Below are 23,483 nucleotides of genomic sequence, written 5' to 3' on the forward strand. Positions count from 1 at the left end.
ACATACATTAAAAATCTGAGTGGCTTCACTTCTTAAATCTTACGACCACAAAGAATTAATTCTACCGAAGGAAACCTTTGGTTCAGAGAAAGCCATATTCAGCCTTTTAATGTCCTGTAACTCGTGCACAAAATGCGATTAAAAGCTAGATAGAAAAGTACGATTCCCACTGACCGGGCGGAGTCGAGTCGCATCGAAGCGCCCACAGTCCTACAGGTTAAATGTCATTGACGAATCCTTCTATACGTATAATCAGTATAGCCTAAATTCGAATATCCTATTTTTGTATGCGCATACATTTGTCTAAGAAATATGCATCCTACAGGTTAAATGTCATAAGATTCTTATATTGAATCGAATTTAGGCTATACGCATAAGCCGTATAGCCTGAATTCGAATATCTTAAACCTTATACTACTAATGCATAAACACAATATTAATTTCTTGACCTAACATAACCTGCTTTTCTGACAACAGTCGTTCTTTGTGGAGATCGCAGTTCTAACTTAATCTAACCTGCTACCTGCTTTAAGGACAACAGTTCGTCTTTGTGAGGGTAACAGTTCTAATCTAGCCTAACCTGCATTTCTGGCAATAGTTCGTCTTTGTGAGAGTCGCAGTCCTAACCGAACCTAAACAACTTTTCTGGCAACAGTTCGTCTTTGTAAGGGTCGCAGTTCTTACCTAACCTATTCTGCATTACTGGCAACAGTTCGTCTTTGTGGGAGTCGCAGTTTTAACCGAACCTAAACAGCTTTTCTGGCAACAGTTCGTCTTTGTAAGGGTCGCAGTTCTTATCTAACCTATCCTGCATTTCTGGCAACAGTTCGTCTTTGTCGGGATCGCAGTTTTGCACTAATAGGTGTGCACTTCATTGAAAATAATTATTGTACTGTTAAAGAACTGTGCAGAAATCCTAAAACGAATTCGCTTTGAGTTATTGACTTAAGCAAATCAATTTTCCCAATTTGTTGATTCACAATCACCTTGTTTTTATTTACAATATTTATTTGATATAATATTGAGGAAAAAATTTCTTTACCTACTGGTTTTGCTGATTCTCTCTCTCTCTCTTTCTAGCTATGTATCCCACATGAATATATTTTAAGTTCTCATTTTAAGTGAATTGTACAAATTCTTATGAGAATAAAGAATCTTTAAACCGACATAGTAGTGGGGTCAGCTTTCCTGCTTAACCTTCTCCACTTCGCCCTGTCCACGTCGCCCTGTCAACACATCACCCTCGGATAACTTTGCACTCACTCACTTTAACACTACATCTTTCCATCTTGTTCTGGGTCTGCCCCTGGATCTTCGACCTGAGATAGAAAGTTGTAGTGCCAAATTTCCTACGTAGTCAGAAGGCCTCCTCTTTACGTGACCATACCATCGCAGCTTACTCTCCTGCATTATGTCGGCGATTCACGCACGCCCAGGCTTCCTCGTACGTACTCGTTACGGATTTTGTCGCGCCTAGTAACGCCGCACATCTACCTCAGCATCTTTATTTCGGCGACTTGGATGGTATGCACGTGCCTTCGATTCGTTGCCCACGTCTCGCTGCCATACATAAGAACCGGCCTTATTATACTTATGTATATCCCAAAACCCAAACCCAAAGGTACCCAAAACCACCCAAAGATTACCCAAAGGTTGTCTGGAAGAGATCGCTTTTTAGCGATAAGACCGCCTGTTGTCTGCCTCTACATTTAATCAAGTGTTTATTTTCTTGTATCTTTTTACTGAGGTGTGCCAATAAAGAGTATTCTATCTTTCTATCTATCTACCTATATCAGACCCTTGAGTTTGACCGGCATCCTCCTGTCACACTCATCATATCGAGGGCTTCATGCTAAAGGGGCGTATAAGCAAGAACCCTACTTTTCAGGAGAGACAAAAAACTGAATAACTTTTGTTACAATGTACCGATTGTTCTACAATTTTGCATAGAGTATTTAAATTACTATCTGTTTCATGTGTTATGCCTAGTTTCGTTCTACGTATTCTAAAAAGCAGTAATTATGTAGTTACGCCTCTTTACCACGACAGTAATTTCCGACATATAGGTTGAAATTTTTTGAAAAATACTTGAGATTTATGGTCGTATAATTCACTTTTTTTTTTATATTCGATAATTTAATCATGAAAGGTGGAAATACTGTTAATAATGCGTACTTTAATTTTACAGTAATTTAGTCATCATTGTGTAGTTTCTTCTATTTTTTCTGATTTTTATACGCCCGTCTGGGCTGACGAATCTATCGTGTAAGTATCCTTTATTTGTGGCCGTATAATAGGGCGCCAAATTATATTTTGACTAAATATTCATAAGTTCATCTAGATTTTACCATTAAAATGATTCCTGATGGTTTTGATAGTGTCACAACTGTCCACGAGATTAAGCAATGTCGACTCGAGCTGGTTACCGATTGGGTAAGTAACTGTTTTGAATTGCCACTTTGAGCATATCAGTGTTTCAATAGCCTCCGTGGTCTAATGGTTAGAGCGGTTGTCTCTCGATTCGGAGGTTCCGGGTTCGAATCCCAGTGGGGACACTGTCAAGCAAAAGTCGCTTTGTGACTTTGTGAGACTATTCCCGGTTTGGCTAGGACATTGCAGGCTGAATCACCTGATTGTCCGAAAAGTAAGATGATTCTGTGCTTCGGAAGACACGGTGTAAAGTTGTTGGTCCCGGCTGCTATCTATCCGGTGGTGCTCGTCATGAGGGCCATGTCAGAGGCCTTTGGCGACTCAATAACTCTAACACCAGGGTTTTTAAGGTACATTAATCTTACAACCCACACGATAAGAAGAAGTGTTTCAAAAGACAATCACGCCGCTTATTCTGATTTTTGCCTATAATAGCAGTCGTTTAGCACTTCGCTGTGAGCTAGAGTTAAGACGTGTGGGCTTACTTAAGAAAACTGACTTAACTGAATTCCAATAAGATCATTTTTACTATTTGTGACAGTAGGTAAATGGTAGTCGCTCAAAAGTCGAGTAGTACAAAACGATTTTATAGAAAAGAATAAAATTGAAATTGGTAGTAAAGGATGCATGGAAATTGCTAAGACAACACAATGACAGCTTTACTAAAAAAGCAGTCAAGAAACAATCAAACGATTAAATTTAGAGTGCATTAACTAAAACAAAAGGTTAAAGTTAAAACGTATCAAAAATTGTATTCAGACAATAAACATTACTCCTTCTTTAATGGTACCACTGGTAACAAAATTATAACTATCTTAAACAATAAAATATTAATCAAAACTTCTAAACAATTAATACGACATCATTTATCGTCATTTCATTAAAAGAAACAATATTAAATCTTCTGTACTAATAAACCTAAAAGTAGTTTAGCTAACAACTTAACTCATTTACGTCTCCATCAAATTATAACAGAGGAATGTTACACTTAAGAATTACTACCACCCCGACGGAGGACGAGTGGCTACAGACATATGAGGTAATCAGCCCGCAGCACACGCAGTGGACCTTAAACAGCTTTGACTCCTTCAAATCTCCAGGAATGGATGGGATCTTCCCTGCGCTTCTTAAATGGGGCGGGAAGCATCTCACTCTGAAGCTGACCATCGTTCTGCGCGCCTGTATGGCTCACCGGTACGTGCCGAAGCAATGGAGGGAGGTCAAGGTTATCTTCATACCGAAACCAGGTAAAAACGACTACTCGGACCCCAAATCCTTCAGGCCCATCAGCCTGACCTCTTTCATGTTGAAAACATTAGAGAGGTTGTGTGACAGGTACCTTAGAGAGAGGGTGCAAATTCATGTGCCTTTGCATCCAAACCAATATGCTTACAGCCCTGGAAAATCTACATAATCGGCACTTCACGCAGTAGTAAGTAAAATTGAGGTGGGGGTCAAAAACAGATCCATGTGCTTAGGAACCTTCATAGATATAGAAAGGGCTTTCGACAGGACCAGGTTCAGTAGCATTACAGCAGCACTGGTAAGACATGGCGCGAATGCAGTTATGACAGAATGGATAAACAACATGTTGAGCCAACGAACCATCAAACTCGGGACGGGCGAAACACAGCAGGCATTAATGGCAAAAGGATGCCCCCAAGGAGGAGTCCTATCGCCACTACTATGGAACCTTGTGGTGAATGACCTGATCACCACACTAAACAATAATCACTATTACACAATCGGCTATGCTGACGACATAGTGATACTGACGAGCGGCAATCATGCAGGTACGGTATGCGATGTTACCCGCTCTGCACCAGCCATCGTGGAACGCTGGTGTTTTAACAACGAACTCTCAGACAATCCCAACAAAACTGAGCTGGTTATGTTCACCAGCAAACACTTCCGCCTGTTCGACACTGAACTCCAACTATCTGCGGAAGTAAAGTATTTAGGGGTAATACTTGACAGCAAATTGAATTAGAGCAATCACCTAAATGGCAAAATTTACAAAGCCACAGTCGTAATCTGGCAATGTCGTAGGATAGTGGGTAGAACCTGGGGGCTAACCCCAAAGATAACTCTATGGCTTTACCAGGCAGCCATGCGACCAATAATAAGCTACAGTGCGATAGTTTGGTGGCCACACACCACACTATCCGTAGTTGAAGCTGAACTACAACGAATCCAGAGGTTGGCCTGTATGGCGACCATGGGCTGCATGAGGACAATACCAACCGCGGCCCTGGAAGCCTTACTGAGCCTGCCGCTGCTACACCTCTTTATACAACAGGAAGCGCTAGCTACGGCGGTACGTCTCAAAAAATCTAATCTCTGGAGACCACCTAGGGTACCACACACCGAGATCCTCTACGAGGCGATAGGTAAGGAACCGCTAATAGAAGCGGTGACTGACAGGATACCCAGACAATTCGTCTTCGACAAGAAATTAAGATACAGTTACACGAAGAACCTCGTGAAGGACTCAACCCATGAGAGCTGAGAATCTTCACGGATGGATCAAAGACAAGGTCAGGCACTGGCGCTGGAGTATTCTCAGAGGACCTAAACATACATATCTCAACACCACTAGGACTTAACTAGGTGCCCACAACACAGTCTTCCAGGCAGAATTGGCATCATAATGGCAGCACACGCAATCGCCTCAAGGAACGTATTGGAGTACTCCATCCGCATACTCTCTGATAGTTGGCCAGTACTACAAGCTCTGCAAAGTTATACTTTGACCTCAGGGCTAATCTACAAATGCCACAAAGCTCTGTCAGATGTAAGCACCACCACCAGCTTAACTCTGCAGTGGATCAAGGGACACAGCAACTCGCGAGGGAACGATGCGGCCGACATATTGGCGAGAGGATGTTCGGAACTGAGGGTGGCAGGACCGGAGCCAATTATACCTCTGCCTTATGCCTGGCTCCGGAACATTCTGCGACACAACACCAAGGTAAAACACCAACCGTACTGGTCTAACCTAGGCAAGTGCAGGCAGGCGAAGGAAGCCCTCCCGACAATCGACCCCGGTTTGTCGAGGAGGCTGAGACAGCTGAAGAGGCCACAGGTCCGGCTTGTGACTGGGGCCATAACCGGCCACGCCCCACTAAACAAAACACCTACTAACCCTACGTGTTACAGATAGCCCCCTCTGCAGAGAGTACTTGGAGACAGGATGGCCGCCCACGTCATTCTTGAATGCCCAGGGCAGAGCCATCAGCATCAGAGCGCTCCACTTTATTGTTATTATTCGCACGAGATGCACAGCATACTGTAACGCACTAGACACTGACTGAGAGACAGTCGGCCCTAGTGCGCTTACCCGCTTGACAGAAAGGGATAGCAATATGCGGCAATCAAGGACGCTGTCTCCGCGCCCCTTTGGCCCGGCATTATTTGAAGCCCAACGTAATTTTTGTACGGTCGTATGTTCATACGCCTCTTTGCCGCGACGCATTTTGAGGATAGTTGGTAAAAGTTTATGGTCGTATGTATGTACGCCTATATAGCGTGACACTATTTGGTGGTTCGCACTGTCACGTGAGAGAAGTATGTACGTACGCCTTTATACTCCGATGAATATCGGGGACTGAATGAAAATATCACTTATACGCCTTCAGTACGGCTTTTTGGAACGACATAAAATTATGACTGTCTGTTATACGCCAAATGATTTTTTAATTATTTAATTAACTAATTGTTATGATAAAATTATGAAAAAAATTGTGCTTACGTATTGTTACAAGACGAATACGATGCCGTTAAAAACGAAAAATGGCATTTTTGCGTATACGCCCCTTTGGCCTGAAGCCCTCGATATACTCATCAGTCATTCTATACTTTTTTGTTACTGATTGTGTTATTTACTTCATTTTATAGGTATCTTACTTTAATGCAAGTAAGTATCCTATAGATACACCTAACTGAGCTACCGTTCCCGACCTGAGGGCCTAGCCAAGATAACAATCGTTTGCAAAAAACCAAACGGAACGAACGCTAAGATAAGCGTAAATAGCGTTTTGCTTAGTTTTCTATAAACGATTGTCAACGTGACTAGGCTCCTTGAGCCTACAAACAAATAAACGCAGTGTACTAGTATAAGCGTTGTCATATTTTCACATGGCGTTATGCCATGTGAAAATATGACAACCCATTTTATGCGAAAAAGAGGGCACCCGATTTTTTATGTATTGTGAGTATCTACTCAGAATCACGCATTTTTTCTATCCTAATAGGAGAAAAAAATGTCCCAAGATTTGTATTTTCATTCCGTTACTATTGAAGAAACTAAAAAAGTATGGAAATTTCGGGATGAACTCGTGTGAGTAGAAATAACATAATAATTCACAAATATAAAAAATAAGTATCGCCACAAGTTTAAAAAAAATCGCCATACTGTTATACTCGAGTTACTTCAAAACGGATTGGGATTTAGTAAAAGCGTTTTTTGATGAAGTTATTATTTTCAAAGATATTTGCTCGAACAGTTAAAAAAATGGGTTATTCCCATTAGTTACCACCAACTCGGGTGGTAACTACTGGGATGTTTTTTCCAGTAGTTACCACTGGTAAAGGGTGGGAAAGAATAAAACAGTAGTTACCACTGGTAACAACATGGTGGTAAAGGCCGACTATTTTTGATCACTAATAAAATTAAACTAATAACTAATTAACTTATAATTAATTCGACTGTTCATTAACTATACTGTTTTTATAACTATTGAACGCTTACAACATTTTGGTGGTAACTAGTGGGAATAACCCGAAAACTGTAAGATTATATATTAATGAATCGTGGAACATAGGTCTGTATTGTGAGCCACTATTTAGTTTAGAAGTCATGATTTAAAAAAATAATTTATTTAATACTAGAGGACACAAATTAAATTATTTTAATGAAAATATTTTAAGTTGTGCTATTTCAAGTACAAAAACCCTGGGCACTAGAGGCCTTGGCCACTTTTTAGGGTTTCGTAGTAGAAACCATTAAAGTTTTATCATGTCCGTCTGTCCGTCCGCAGCCCGTGATCGTTAGTGCTAGAAAGCTGCAATTTGGCATGAACATTATAATTACGCTTGGCGACAGAACGGTAACGGTTTTTAGTACATCCCATACACAATGTTTTCTTTTGAATTGGCAACAAAATAGTAAAATTAAAATTTCCAAGAAGTTTTTTTTTATGTACAGTCAGCATCAAAAGTGGCGGATCAAACAAAGCTTCAAAAGTATCTACCATTCTATAACAGCTTAACAAAAAGTGATGGTTCTACAGTGTGTATTTTTGATACGACCGCATAACCAAAATGTAAGTAGTTTAGGCTTTAATCAACACACTTTCATAGGTTTTATAAAGAACAGACGACTTTCATTTTTCCATGTAAAATAATTCAGCAAACAATGTAACACTACTTTATTTTAACTCAAAACGTCGCATTTAATGACGCGACGTCACAACTGTCACAAGTGCCTATGATGTACGAAATACATTGCCGCTAGAAAAAATCCAAAAATTAATAAAATTATACTCTGGTAACTGAGACTAAATTAAAAAAAATCTTTCAGAATGGTTTTATAGCACTAAAACCTACGTCTACATAGTTCACGTATGCGGTTATATCAAAAAATACACACTGTAAGTATTTGTAGAACGATTAAGACTGTAAAAGATATACTTTAGAATGTAAATTTTAGAGATTTATCTCTAAGTATTTAGAAAAGTTATACGGAATATGAGATACTTTTGGCGCGTTGTTTCATCCGCTACTATTGATACTGACTGTGCCTCTACTACATTTTTAGGGTTCCGTGGCCAAATGGCAAAAAACGGAACCCTTATAGATTCGTCATGTCTGTCTGTCTGTCCGTTTATGTCACAGCCACTTTTTTCCGAAACTATAACTATAACACAAAACTAGAAAAAAAAACTATAAATTTTGGGGGTTCCCCATACTTAGAACTGAAACTCAAAAAATAGGTCTTCGAAAATGATATTGAGGGTTCTAATATCATTTTTTTCTAAACTGAATAGTTTGCGCGAGAGACACTTCCAAAGTGGTAAAATGTGTGAATGGTTTGAACGAGATCTAGTAAGTAGTTTATTTTTAATAGGTACGTCATAAAATTAAAAAAAAAATTTTTTTTCGTCAAACCCATACGTGTGGGGTATCTATGGACAGGTTTTCAAAAACGATATTGAGGTTTCTAATATCATATTTGTCTAAACTGAATAATTTGCGCGAGAGACATTTCCAAAGTGGTAAAATGTGTCCCCCCCCGCCCTGTAACTTCTAAAATAACAGAATGATATAACTAAAAAGAATATATGATATACATTACCATGCAAACTTCCACCGAAAATTGGTTTGAACGAGATCTAGTAAGTAGTTTTTTTAATACGTCATAAAATTAAAAAAAAACAATTTTTTTTCGTCAAACCCATACGTGTGGGGTATCTATGGACAGGTCTTCAAAAATGATATTGAAGTTTCTAATATCATTTTTTTCTAAACTGAATAGTTTGCGCGAGAGACACGTCCAAAGTGGTAAAATGTGTGTCCCTGTAACTTCTAAAATAACAGAATGATAAAACTAAAAAAACTATATGATATACATTACCATGCAAACTTCCACCGAAAATTAGTTTGAATGAGATCTACTTAGTAAGTAGTTTTTTTTAATACGTCATAAATGGTACGGAACCCTTCATGGGCTAGTCCGACTAGCACTTGGCCGCTTGTTTTTTAAATTTTCTTTCGCGTTTAATCTTACTGAGTGGGGTATCGCTGCATATGCATATGCTGGTCTTTTAAAATGAATAGGTGTCTTTAAAACCATTTTTTGGGGGTTCCGTACCCAAAAAGGCAACCGGGACCCTATTCTTTTTCTCTTTAATTTATTCAGAAACCAAACAGTCATATGAACACATTAAAAATACACTACAAAAGATGTACTGCAACAAAGGAACAATGCAACAAAAAGACCTGGAGGTTCATAGTTATAAACTTACTACTGAGACTCCGTTGTACTTAAGGGGAAAATCTACAGGACGATCATAAGACCTGTTGTAATGTATGGATCAGAATGCTGGGCGACGAGACTTTGGAAGTGTCTCTCGCGCAAACTATTCAGTTTAGAAAAAAATGATATTAGAAACCTCAATATATCATTTTTGAAGACCTATCCATATATTCCCCACACGTATGGGTTTGATGAAAAAATATTTTTTGAGTTTCAGTTCTAAGTATGGGGAACTCCCAAAATGTATAGTTTTTTTTTCTATTTTTGTGTGAAAATCTTAATGCGATTTAGAGAATATATCTACTTACCTAGTTTGAACAGTATTGCTCTTATAGTTTCGGAAAAAAGTGGCTGTGACATAAACGGACAGACAGACGGACATGATGAATTTATAAGGGTTCCGTTTTTTGCCATTTGGCTACGGAACCCTAAAAAGCGTTTTTTAATTATTGAGAAAAGCACTATACAAATCTCGGCGAGAAATGGGGTTGGCGGCCGCGTATCCCTATTCGATCTCGCTATCGCTCGATGGTCTCATCGGAAGATCAGCGCTGGAAGCCACCAGCAACATGCTGAGATGAGGCCATATGTTATTTATTTGTTTTTGTTATATCATGTTATTTAATGTGTCTTGTTTGTGTTTACGAATAAAATTATTCTATTCTATTCTATCCTCGTAATCCTCCTCTATAGTAATGTACTATTACCGATCAAAATTAATTACTATTATTAATATAAAATGGTTACCAACAAATTTAAGAGGAACGAAACTGAATGTAAAAAAAACTTTGTTTATACACGTGATACGAGTAGGTACGTACTGCATACTGTTATGATCAGCGCAGCACTTATAAACATTGATTCGATAAAAAAGTAGATTTAAATATAACTTCTGCGTAATCATTTTCTACTGTCGTGTTTGTTATCAGCTGCTGATAAAAACTCCTGAATCGAAGTCTTTATAGTAATCCGACAATCTTGACTCAATATTGTGAACGTAAATGGTGTCGATGAATAATTTGATTCAGTGCCGTCAAAAATTGCTCAATCCATTGTTATTCGCTTCTCCGAACCGCGTGTTTTTTGTTAAGTTTGAAAGCACAAAAGCGCTGGGTGTTTTGCCAGGCAGACACGGAAAGGCCGGTCGGTCGCTTCAAGGGCGTAACTAACAGCCTCCAGTGTTGGTCAGAGGCATCCCGCCGACAGTGCTCCGGGTCACTCCAATTTACGCCGCCGCCGCCGTCGCCGCGCCGCGCTCGCAACGCGTAGCTCCGCCCGGCATACTCGATTTATAATATAAACAATGCTCACGAATACGATCGACACCAACCACCTGTTGTGAACTTCAATATATTTTTAAAGGATTGCATACAAAAAATGTGGCTCTCCATTATGTGTTTATTCGCATTAATAAGTGCAAAATGTGTTTCAAGTGAATTAACGGTATTTCATAAGTGTTGTGCGGAGAATCAAAGCCTCGTGAAAATTACTGATGCAAATGAAACCTCAATTTTCAAGTGTGAAAGTCGTGAACTGAATAATTTAAAATATGAAATATCTACCTCACCATTAATTATCTCTGATGACATAGAAGTAATTTACGGCATGCCTGCTGAATGTGAAGAAGAAGATATAGTGGAACTTAAAACGGAGGGCATGGTAGTGTCAACTTCCCAAAACAATTCCTGTTATGATAGAATAGTTTTAGAAGTACGAGATGGCGAATTAAAAAGCAATATTCCAAGAACAGTAGTCTTAAAATGTAATTTTAATGAAACTGAAAACGCGACAGAATCTGTGTTACATATTGATCGTATTAGAAAATGTTGTCCAGCAAACCATACTTATGACACTATCAATAATGTTTGTACACGCATGAATGAAGTTATTGATGAGAAATGGTTAGTAAGAGAAATTAAGAGCGCAGACCCTCGTATATTTGAAGTCGACACTGGAATACACTGCAAAGAGACACAGTTTGCGATAGATTTGATGTCCGAAGAATTTTCTTTGCATATTTATGGCAGCAGTTTGTTTGCTTTAAGAAAAACAATGACCAAAGAACAACGAGTAGGAGAAGGAGAATGGTGTATGGATCGTAGAAAAGATAACATTGGTTTAGTAGCTAGAGTTTGTGCCAATGATGCATCGCTCTTCGGGGCATACCCTATCAGAAAGTGTTGTCCAGTAGGCGAGCACTATAAGGTCCTACACTGCAAAAGTACAAAGAGCGTTTGTGTCCGTAATACCGATCACGAAATAATATTCAATATGTCAATCTATTTGGATCCTTTGAGAGAAGAGTATAAAGATTTTCCTGGTAAGTAAATTCCTACCGCTGTATCATCATCGTAATGTTGTATTGTTGCTGAGGGCCTACTGCGGACACCGAAGCTCGCACATTGCGGGCGTTTTTCTCTTTTACTCCAATTAAGGTGTAATTAGAGTGACAGAGAAAGATGCTCGCAATTCGCGAACTTCGGTGTTCGCGGTAGGCCCTCTGGATATCTTATAGATATTTATGGAATTTACTGACTATTATATCTCCTCATCTTTTGCCTCAGCGTTCTTTGGGTTGCATCCTAAAGGAGCCCGGAGTCCGCTAAAGCAACCTGATCCCTGAATTAGCGCAGGCACCAGTTTTTTTTAAAAAAGGGCACGATGTTTGCCTTCACCGAAAATCTATGATAGTTCATACATCAATTTCAAGAAACTCCTACTACTACTGCTTATTTATTATAGGGGGAGTACAAGAAACAATCCACGTCGGAGATGTTAAATGAGAAGTGCCGAAATACCTATGTAATAAAATAATACAGGTCGAGAGGCGGGTTTTATAAACAAAAAACTAAAAAGTCAAATAAGTAATTTGAAACCTCATGAGTTTTGACCCCCGGTTGACCGGACATAAATCATTGCAAATGACCCATAGAATAACTCCTTTCAAGGAATACTGTGAATTTCTAAACACACTGTATATTAATTCCTATTTTTTATTTGGTTCAAGTCTCACGGACTCTTTCTCTCTCTCTAGTTCTAGCGGTACACCCAGTGCCGGATTAACCATTAAGCAAAATAAGCACTTGCTTAGGGCACCACGTCTAGGGGGGCACCAAAATCGTTGGCAAAAAAACGGGTAGTTTGTACATGAACCTTTGTGCGTCGTGTATAGGGCACGTAAGCGCGTCTCCAACGCAGGTCCCTACGAGGAGGCCCATTCCACCAGGCTTGCAATATCGCCGTTGCGCTGTCCAAAGCTGATACGAGTATGTGCTCGATTTTTGATTGACAAATAGTTACCTAGCAACAATACACATAAAATTAAAATCATTTAATTAATTAAAATCGCGCATTAATCAGATTTGGAAAGCGCAACGATTTTGATTTATTTTATTTATTCCGATTTTTTACCCATTGGTTCGTGGTTGATTTTTGATTTCCAGTATTCTGCAAATCTGTCAGCCTTTGGGCCAAAGGGCCTTATACATCCAACGTAGAGCTCAGTTTTAGAAAGCTACTTGTCTTAAACCCTACGTGGAGCTTGTTCTTCAGCCTTCTCGGAGAGTCGAATTTAATAGTAGATCTACACTTTTGTCTTAATTTATAATTATGTCGTGTCCGAATTTCGCTCTCTTGCAACTCGGCCTTCGGCTTCGCATCGAAGTCTTAACAGATTTTCGAGGATCGGAATTTGTCACTCATGCTGCCCGAGCTCTTGCACACCAGATTGGTTTGCGACGTATTGCACACGGCCAAGCTGCAGAGCCGCGATCGTGCGAACTAATTGTCAAAGTTTTATTATAAAAAAACTGATGACGGAATCAAAGGCTAAAGTGCAGGTTTGGGGCCCCACGAAGGCCGAAAACCAAAAGCATATGGTTTTATTTGAACCAAAGGTTTCCTTTAGGTACCATAATTAATCTTTGTTTTCCTAAGATGTAATTAAAAAGTGATGCCACCCAGATTTTTGATTCAGGTTTATTTCAGCTTCGGCGAAGTCGGTCAGTCGGAGGTCAATAACTGTTTAAGTTTAGGTTCTAAGTTACTATCATTTTCGACAAAATCTAAAATGTAGATCATACCAAATTTCATTCAAATAGGTGCAGCGGTTATTGATTCCCCACATAAACTTCCACCCTCCTTTACACATCCTTAGCGATGATTTTTTAGATTAAAACTATCCTGTCCTTTCTTGGGAATAAACTAATTATCTCTATACCAAATTTCAACTAAATTGGTTCAGCGGTTGAAGCGTGAAGAGGAATATTAAAAAAAATTAAAAGTTTACATGTTTCCACTTCGGAATGGTGTCAATGTTATACCATATTCGTAAATGAGTTCGGCATTCCCGATTTATACGAAAACGATACCAAACATAGCCTACTAGCTTAACTGATGTAGATAACAAGATAAAGTTGAGAGCCCACCCCCTCCTCTGAAAATGTACACTACAAAACTTGGTGGCTCCACTTCTTAACTAAATCAACCCTTGGGTCCTAACTCCTAGGGGCCAATCCTGCCAAAAGAAATCTTCGGTTCGAAACGCCTATTTCATCGGCTGCAACTAACTCTAATCAAGTGCCCTTTTGAGCGAGGCCAAATGCGGAGCAGCAGGAGTGCCATGATCATATTGGTTCGATTTCGTTAGGTCTTATTCATACTCGGCTTTTTACTTTATGCAAAAGTTAGCCTTAAGCCTCACATAAATTTGGCCATGTGTCCAAATCCAGGCTTTCGTCTCTCGCGGCTGAGCATTATGCCTTGTGTACAATTCGCCATTGTTTTTTTTTATAGCGCGCCGCCATTAGACTCTCCGGGCGTCTAACCTTGTGAGGACCTCAACCTTCGGCCTCATTCACACAATTTGTCAATTCCAAGTTCTGCTTTCTTGCAGCGTGGCCTTTGGCCTCATACGTAAAAGCGCCAATCGGACCGCGCTTTAAGCCTTATGAAGAGCTCAGCTTTCGACTTAGTTTTTAAGACACTTGGCCATAGATTCTTGCCAGAGCTCGGCCCTGCTGAAGCTCAACCTTAAGCCTCACATGAATGCGCTTCTCAGAAAAGCTCTCTTTTCAACCCTGTGTGGAGCTCGACCTTAGTCCTCGCTTACACTGGGTATTTTTTCAGTCACAAAACCCAGTTCTCTCGCAACTCCGCCTTTAGGTCTTGCTCGGAAGCGCTAAGTGGGCACTCCGGATCTTCAACCTTATGAGCATGGCCGTTGAATTCGTTTTTTGACTATTGCCTCCATTGGTTCAATTCCAAGCACTGCTATCCTGCAGTACGGTCTTCGGCCTCGCACGATTGCCCGCCACGGTAGAAACAACTGAGGGTCAACCGCGAACCACGTTCGACGTGTTGTCTCCCTGTCGCACATACGAATGTACAATTGCCTCTGGGCCTCAGTCCTTATGTAACTTTCGGGTTACTTTTGGTCACGTTACTTCTAGGTTTTATTTGTGAAGTGAACCAAAGCAGGTTTTAATCACATAGTTAGCCGGAAAGGCAAGTACAAAATCATAGATATAGGTAATTTCAGTCATTTAGTTCACGATATTATATATATACATTGCTTTGATAAAGGTGACATTAGGATGGCGACTGCACCAGCATTACCTATTGTTGCAACGTTACTGCTGCAGCACTGTACATTTCCTTGATAAAATAAATAATGGATTGAAAATACAAATTGCAGCAATAATGCGACCATGAACGTCACTTAGTTTACCAAAAAAAAAACAATGTTGTCAATGTAATCTGGATGAGCCTAGGCAAAGGGGGCACCAAGATCTAGAATGCTTAGGGCATCAAAATTTCTTAATCCGGCACTGGGTACACCCCGGAAATCAGTAAAATGCTGCAAATGGTGTTAAAGGTATGAAAATCGGTACGATTGATCTTTAGTCCATATAAATCAATTTGACCCGTAGCACCAAAAAAGAATAAAAACAAATTGAGGATTTATGACGTCATCTTTTTTGTATGGAAAAAAAATATTTTTTGTTCAGTAACCTATCGTGTGTAGTATTAAATGAAAAGGCATTCTGAGCCGGTTCTAAAAATATATAACATCATTACATTTCAGTCACTTGTATTAAATTAATATTAAAAAAAAACCAAAACATATCAAGTTTGAGCTCCTCCAGATACGATACCGTTGATTTATTTTTTTGTAAAATATTCCTTAAATAATACCTAATATCCTCATATCTAACCCCAACAAAGTAATTTCGAAAATATTTAGATTCAGTATTTATTTTTAATTTTTCATTATTACAAATGATGATCTATCAATTACTATCATTACCTATATAAATATTAATAGGATTAATAATATTTTCAACACTCGTTGAGAGACCCCGAGACAGGTCGAGAACGAGTGTGTAAATACATGTTGCTCTTCTCGCCTCGCCGTTACTCGGCTCGTCTCGCACTTCTCCGAAGGGATCCTAGCAGTACCGAAACTCTCCGAGAGAGGCTCTCGACGAGTGTGTACAGCCGGCATTAAATTTCCCGCTTTTTTCTACTGACGGAAATCTTGACAGAGTATGTTTCTTTGAGGAGCATAGACAACCTCATTGACTGTAAGGCCCCATTCGCACGAGAGCTTAAAAAGCGTCGCGTCAAAAGTTAAAATCCGACGTTGGCGCTTTTACAAATATTTTTAGATTTTAAATTGACTGACTGGTAGAGAATGCCCTAAGGCATTAGGTCCGCCATTTGAACTTATTTTTATTGTGCAATAAAGATTAAATAAATAAATAAATTAATAAATTATGAGTAATGTCTGACTTATAACCTTCTTGGTTCTTATAACTCAGTGTCATAGTAAAATAAATCCATAACTCCCTAGGGAATGAAATGGGCTATTACCACCGCTAAATCTGCGTGAAATACCTGGAAAAAAAATAGTTGTTATTTCCACAATGAACTCGTACAGTTTATCAGTTTGTTTCACAATCTTAGTTTAATTTCAAGAGTTTTCTTAACTTTTTATATTTACCCTTAAGAGCGGCTCCATGATTCAAATTTATTTATTTACGTTACATGTTTGTTTCGGGTCATATTATAGATATATTCTCTAAGGGTTGCGTTTTTTTCTATTTAGGAGCGCAATCACAAAAAAGTAAGATCCCAAAGTAAAAATGTTAAAGAGAGAGTTTTAATTTTAATACAAATCTTATTTTCATTAATGAAAAATATTGTTGATTAATTATGAACTAATTTTATGTTGTATCAATTAATCAAATGCTTAGTTAATAGAATTGTAATGTTGTGTTATTACCTACCAAGCTTAATTTGAACTGGGCTATACCTGGGGGCCTACCGCGAAAACCGAAATTCGCATATTGCGGGGATCTTTCTCTTTTACTCTTACTAAGACGTAATTAGAGTGACAGAGAAAAATACCCGCAATTGAAGAACTTCGATTTTCGCGGTTATAGCCCTGTTGCCAGGCAGAGTGATAGCAGGTGGACCAAAATGTTGACGGATTTGTGGCCGCTTTCGGATGAAAGAAGCGCCTGGCGTCCGTTGGCTCGTGTGGTGGACGACAGTCGGAAAATCTTCTGGATTATGAGACCAGCTCTCGATGCCTAGCCAACGTGCCAATCGTTTGCGCCCCGAAGCGTAGCGTAGTCATCTCTCTCTATTACTCTTCCATATTAGTGCGACAGAGACAGTTGTGTTTCGTTCGCTACGGAGCGTTAACGATTGTCACGTTGGTTAGACAACTAGGGAATGCAAAAACCGGAGGTTTTTCAAAACCGGTTTTTTCTTCGGTTTTACCAAAAAAAGTTTTTAGAATCAACAATTCTTAAATTCATCGCCATGGAATAAAGAAAAGATTGCTTCACGTGTAAAAACTAATGCTAGTATATTATATACACGATTTTATCACGAAATTAAAGACAGAATATCTGACTATTTTATTGTATTGCATGGGAATGTCAAATGACTTAATGTTATTTGTAACTAGGAATAGGAACAAACCAATTTTATTTAATTATTTTTTTGGTTTGTTGGTTAGACACCGATGGGATAGGTCATTTTTTCTTAAATATATGACTATATCAATTTATAATTTAATGTTATTTGTCTTAAATCAAATGGCCCAATCCGAAATCTTGCTCTAAGATTTTCGCTGTCTTCTAGTATATATTCAAGTAGTTAATTCGTTTACTGTTACTGCCTTTCTTTATAAAATATTTGCTAAGTTATTAAAGTGGGAAATAAATGAAACAAGCTTTGTTTTTACTCCATAATCAACTTTAATCAGTATTTGTACTATTAATCTCAATTAAACTATTTCTTTTTTTTTTCAATCAACAATTACTATAGTATTTTTTCTATCCATATCAACATTAACATAAACAATCAACAATGAATAAAACATTATATTATTAGTTTTTAAAACATGCAAAATTAAATAAGATTGGTTTTACCAAAGCACTTACACAAAATTCCAAAAAAAACTACAACAATTAACATGTGTATAATTATTATACTATAATAACAAAAAATGATATGTATAAGGCTTTAAATGAGATATGGTTTAATTGTCTCTACTATCAATATATCTAAAATTAAAGCGAACAGTCATAAATAGTGGAATTTTTCTACAGCGCATCGCATAATAAAATTATAAGTACTTAAGACCTTTTATACCCATTTTTATTAAAAAGTACTACTATACAATTCGTACACCAGCACGGATGTCCTGCCACTACCAGTACTTTATATTATTTAAATCTTTCATATTTTTGTATTTGGTACCGTAAAAATTCATTTAGCGTTACAAATGATCAAACTAACACAACACCATATTATTTGATTTGATGTCGATTCAACCGGTTTAGGACCGATTTATACCCTTATAATGAATAAAACATGCAACTTAGGTAAATAAAAAAACCGAATAAAACCGAAACCGGTTTTTTTCAAATTCTAAAAACCCGGTTTTGGGTTTCTGTCAAAAACCCGGTTTTAACCGGCTTTTTCGGTTTCGGTTAAAACCGGTTTGCATTCCCTATAGAAAACCTGGACTGGGATAAGTGGCGTACACGAAGAGACGTATATACTCAGCAGTGGACGACAAGAGGCTAAACTGTATTAAGTGTAATTCCTTATTCAATTTAACAACTAAATTAAATCTAATAATAATTATTAGAGGTTATTCTTACTTTTATCTTACCAATTTTTTGCAAATGTTAAATGGACATGATTTTTATTAAATTTATTTCTACTAAAAAGTCAAGAAAACAAAATTATTTGTAAAATGCAACACAGTTATTTATTTTTTATACAACAAAAAATTGAAAGGTGGCGTAGGTTTCAGCGTTATAAAATCACCACTTCTAAATACCTTGCATTACATTACAACATTTTACTAACGTTTTTAAATCATTATAACCATAACATTATAAATAAATGTTATCATTTGTCATCATACCTGTCACGTTCTAACAAGTATGTAAGCGCGAAAGTGACGGGCATAATGACAAGTGATAAAAATGGAACCATGATACTGCCGCTGTGGACGCAATAAGTCACCATATTGTTTTTCTCTTCCATTAGATTTGTTGGGAATTCGTACATCAATCAGATGTCCGTCATGGAAATATGTGACCAATAAAGAAAATCCGCTGGACCAGCACAGCTTGAACCTAGACGGTACTCTGCAACAAGTGAGACACAAGACGGAAGACAATTATTGCCTAGAGGAGTTCGATCGACGACACTGCCACGATGACAACCCTATAGAGGTCGCGGCCGTGCTTTGCTTCGTAGGCGCGTCTGAAACTGAAAAAAACTTCTACTTGTCATTTGTGGTAAGACATAGATTACCTTTATATAGATACCTATAATTCTACCATCTCGTGGACATGTATTCTGTATTTGAGAGTAGGTGCAAATACGTATTACACGGGATCCAATGATTCCTAATATGCTTGGCTCGATCTTTTTTATCAACTGTGTTTCTGACTACTTTTTCCTCATTCTGTTGAAGTTTTTATACAGACGTGAAGTATCTGATTTACATAACTTATGCAGTGTCGTAGATTTAAACTTGTGTTGGTTTTTCTTCTTATTGGATATAGTACATTCTTATTTGAGAATGACACTTATTACTTCCGGCTGTAATTAAAACCTAATAATGTTACTTCTATGAAAAGTTTTATTCAGTGTTTTTACTCGTAGTTGTAAAATATTTGTGGGAAAAGGTTGGTAAGAGAGTATTGTGGGAAAATGGTGTTTGGTAAAAAGCAATAACCTCGTAAAATCGAATGAATGAAATGAATAATATATTGAATGTGTGGTTTTTGAGAATAATGTTTATTTCGGGGTACCTTCTTCTATAAAGGCAAATTATGTTTCGGCGGCCGATCGTGAAATTCCTAGGCATGTCAAGAAACGTGAAAGTATTCTTCTCGTTCCCTGAGTTGACGGAGCCCCTACCCTATAGCTGTAGCTGTAGCCTATGTACGCCTGCCACTCCAGAGGAGTTCAAGCGCGTTGCCGGCCTTAAACCCCCCCTCGTTGAGCTCTGGCAACCTTACTCACCGGCAGGAACACAACACTATGAGTAGGGTCTAGTGTTATTTGGCTGCGGTTTTCTGTAAGGTGGAGGTACTTCCCCAGTTGGGCTCTGCTCTAGATCTGGAATGACATCCGCTGTGCTGTGCCCTACCACACAAAGCGAGATGACATTCACAATGCCCATACCTCTCTTTTGGACGTAGTTTAAGGACGTTCCCGGGTCCAAAAATAAATAAATAAATGGATCTGAAATAGTAGTTCTAACTCTACTACATTGTCAAAATCAGAATATTATAGCGAGTCGCCCCTTTTAGAGCAATAATTTTTAATTTAATGGCAATTATTTATGATTTCATAATTTAGGTGACCAAGGGTGAGCCTACGATCAAGTCTCCCCAGTCTCTCCTACCTAGAGGATGAACACCACTTAACTTGGTATCTTTTAATTCCGATTCATAAGAGGTTATTTACAAGTGTTTCGATTGACCCCGGTTAACCCTACTTAAATTTACCAACAGCTGAATACTATATCCGCGGTGTGCTTGGGTCTGACATTTTTGGTCTACGTCTCGCTGCCAGAGCTGCGCAACCTACATGGGCGTACCCTGATCTGCCACAGCGGCACCATGCTGCTGGCATTCTCGTTCCTCGCCAGGGTACAATACGACAAGGTGGAGGACCATCTTTGTGTCTTGTTTGGTAAGTTGAATAATATAATTAATTGATATCATAGTGTATTTTTCTTTTTTTCGTGACAGTTATGAACATTTATAATGTAATTGGTGAAACGGAAGTTGCCAGCGGTTTTTACAGGAGGGTTTTTTATGTAACGTGACGTGTAGATTAAGACATTGTTAATATATCAAACTAACTACCTATTTGATTCTATTATATAGACCAGGGGTTCCCAATCTTTTTCAACATGCGGCGCAGTTACAAGTTTAGTAATTCGCAACGGCGCCCTTGTAAATTTAAAATCACGGTCGAAAAAGAGTGACACGACGCTATATTATTTACCGATGCGAGCGCTCAAATAGGTACCCGCGAATATTTGTGGTTTCGGATAATGATAGAACTCACGGCGCCCCTCTTTACTTTCTACGGCGCACCAGGGCGCCGCGGCGCACACTTTGGGAACCCCTGATATAGACACATCACGGATGTCCGTGGCAGAGTAGATTAGATAGCATAGTTCCTTTTACATTTATATATTTGTAATGTATAAATAACACCTTAACTAAATTTTCCATCGCATTGATTTAAATTTAGAAAGTAAAAATATTACAATAATTCTTAAAAAGCCACATTTAATACGCTCAATCGGTATCATTAACACGCTTTTATTAGGTCGACATGTATGTAACTAACTATGTAATGGAATCTAAGGTAACTAATTTACCCATCTTCCAAGGATCGTAGCATCATGAAAATTGGCAGCTGTATGTAGTTCTGATGACAATACAATAATATGGTACTGTCGAAATGATCTGATGATGGAGCCGGAAGATATGAACTGGAACTTCATGATGGAACATCGTATCATAGCTGTGTTTGGATTTGTTAGAAAAGTCTTGTAATGAACTTTGGCAACGATTAGGTTTCAAGGTCTGATGATGAAGCCGGAAGATAGGCACTGGCATTCCATGATGGAATATCGTATCATAGTCGTGTTTGCACTTGTGAGAAAGGTAATGTAATGGACTTTGAACACGATCAGGTTTCAAGGTTATAACAAACTTATTATATAAACTGAAATAAAAGTCATATACCAAGAAAAAGTGACCAAGGCCTCCAGTGCCCCAGGCTGGAATCGAACCAGCGTCCTCTGCTATCGCGGCAGGTGCCTGAGCCACTCGGCCACCGGGGTCTTGTCAATGTCAATGTAATATATTTGATGCGTTTTAGTAAACAGTAGGTAACTACTTAACTAGGTAGGTACACAGCTTTAGCTAAGTTTTTTACCTAATATGATAAGCTATTTCTGCCCTAATTGATATCAGTATAGACAGGGGATATACAAAGTAAGGAGGTACTAGAATGATTAATACGGAAAGCAGGCAGGATGGATCGATCGTAAATATATGTACGGCGGCCGTGTTAACTATAACTAATTTATTGATCATTGTTCTAACAAATGCATTTAGAATAGTTCTACTAAATAACTTCTAATGAAGCATTTCATTTACAGTGACGTAAGCTAATTTGTGTCGAAGTTTAGTCAAAGGTCCCACTTTGTCGCTTACCATATGGACAAGATTTGCTTGTAAGTATAACGAATAACCTGTCAAAGCGTCTTTTTGGCAAGCGACAAAGTGGGACTTTTTGCTTGGAAACGACACATTTATTCAGAATACCACGTACACCTTTTTGCTTTAAAATGACATGTCACATATTAACTAATCCAATATAGCTAAGTAGGAGCATGCAAAAAATAGCTCACACTTACCTCATCCGGAATGTTCAACAATCATTCATAACGTTTGAGTTCGTAGCTTCATGGAAAAAACAAACAGGATCCGTTAATAGTTCAAGGGCTTGTCTAATATTTTAGTTTATGGATATATAGCAGAATGCCTATGTGTGTAAGTAGAATCACCAGCTGCTTTTGTTTATAAAAGTCATGTTATAGTTTTAGTTTTCGATTATTCTAGCTAAGTATACCATTAAACTAGTTTATCTGACTGTTAAGTAATGAAAAGCATTAAAATACGAGCGTGGGTTTATGAAACGAATGAAATGATGTGTCCTGCCGAGTTTCTTGGGATACCCTCCTACAATTTAAATCTTCTCGGGTCAGAGGAGTAGGGTTAGAGCTGGCGTAGCTTTATTTGACGTTCATATTAAGCGCATTGTAATATGCCCACTTGAAAGATAATCTTTATGCCTCGTATTATACACGTAAAGTACTAACCAATGTACCTATAGTGAAATATCAAAAATATTCCAAATTTTATCCCGTTAACATAGTTATTCAATAAAATTGTTAGGATTAATATTATTAAAAAATTCTAAGTAATAGATATTCGTCACCTGTCGTCGCTATAAGAACGAAACTTAGTATTTAATACATTAGTAAAACGACTATAAGCACAAGTATGATTTGATTTTTGTTCAGGTTACATGATCTACTTCGGATTCGTGTCTGCGTTTGCTTGGCTAAACGTCATGTGTTTGGACATCTGGTGGACATTTGGGTAAGTCAATGTTTACATCATATGCGAAAACTTTGTATAGACTGAAAAAAAAGATTTTTTGTTAGGCTCGATTTTATAAAAATCCGTTACACCTTGTATTGTTAAGTACAGTCACGTAGAGTAAACCATGTAGGTACGGCATATTCGAACTATCTCGTATTCGAACCTTTTCAGAACAACAAGTATGAACAAATAAACAAATCGAAAATGTCCAAGTAGCGTCAAATATAAAATATACGCCATTACTTATGCATTTTAATCGACGATAACAATACAATCTTGTT

General features: G+C 38.2%; 1 protein-coding gene and 1 pseudogene across 2 annotated transcripts in view; one reads left to right on the forward strand and one right to left on the reverse strand.

Annotated features, from left to right (window-relative positions):
• Positions 1-426: 426 nt before the first annotated feature.
• On the reverse strand, positions 427-1,833 carry LOC133518306 (uncharacterized; annotated as a pseudogene).
• Positions 1,834-8,055: 6,222 nt separating this feature from the next.
• Positions 8,056-23,483, forward strand: part of LOC133518267 (probable G-protein coupled receptor Mth-like 3) — a 36,062-nt gene continuing 20,634 nt past the window's right edge. For both annotated transcript variants that reach the window (XM_061851912.1, XM_061851913.1), the window contains exons 1-4: positions 8,056-11,786; positions 19,043-19,296; positions 20,524-20,704; positions 23,121-23,199. In XM_061851912.1, the coding sequence (XP_061707896.1) occupies positions 10,844-11,786; positions 19,043-19,296; positions 20,524-20,704; positions 23,121-23,199 (1,457 nt within the window). In that variant the 5' untranslated portion in view covers positions 8,056-10,843. The remainder of the gene's footprint in view (positions 11,787-19,042; positions 19,297-20,523; positions 20,705-23,120; positions 23,200-23,483) is intronic.

Source organism: Cydia pomonella, chromosome 5 (assembly GCF_033807575.1).
Source record: "Cydia pomonella isolate Wapato2018A chromosome 5, ilCydPomo1, whole genome shotgun sequence".
NCBI classification, from domain to species: domain Eukaryota; kingdom Metazoa; phylum Arthropoda; class Insecta; order Lepidoptera; family Tortricidae; genus Cydia; species Cydia pomonella.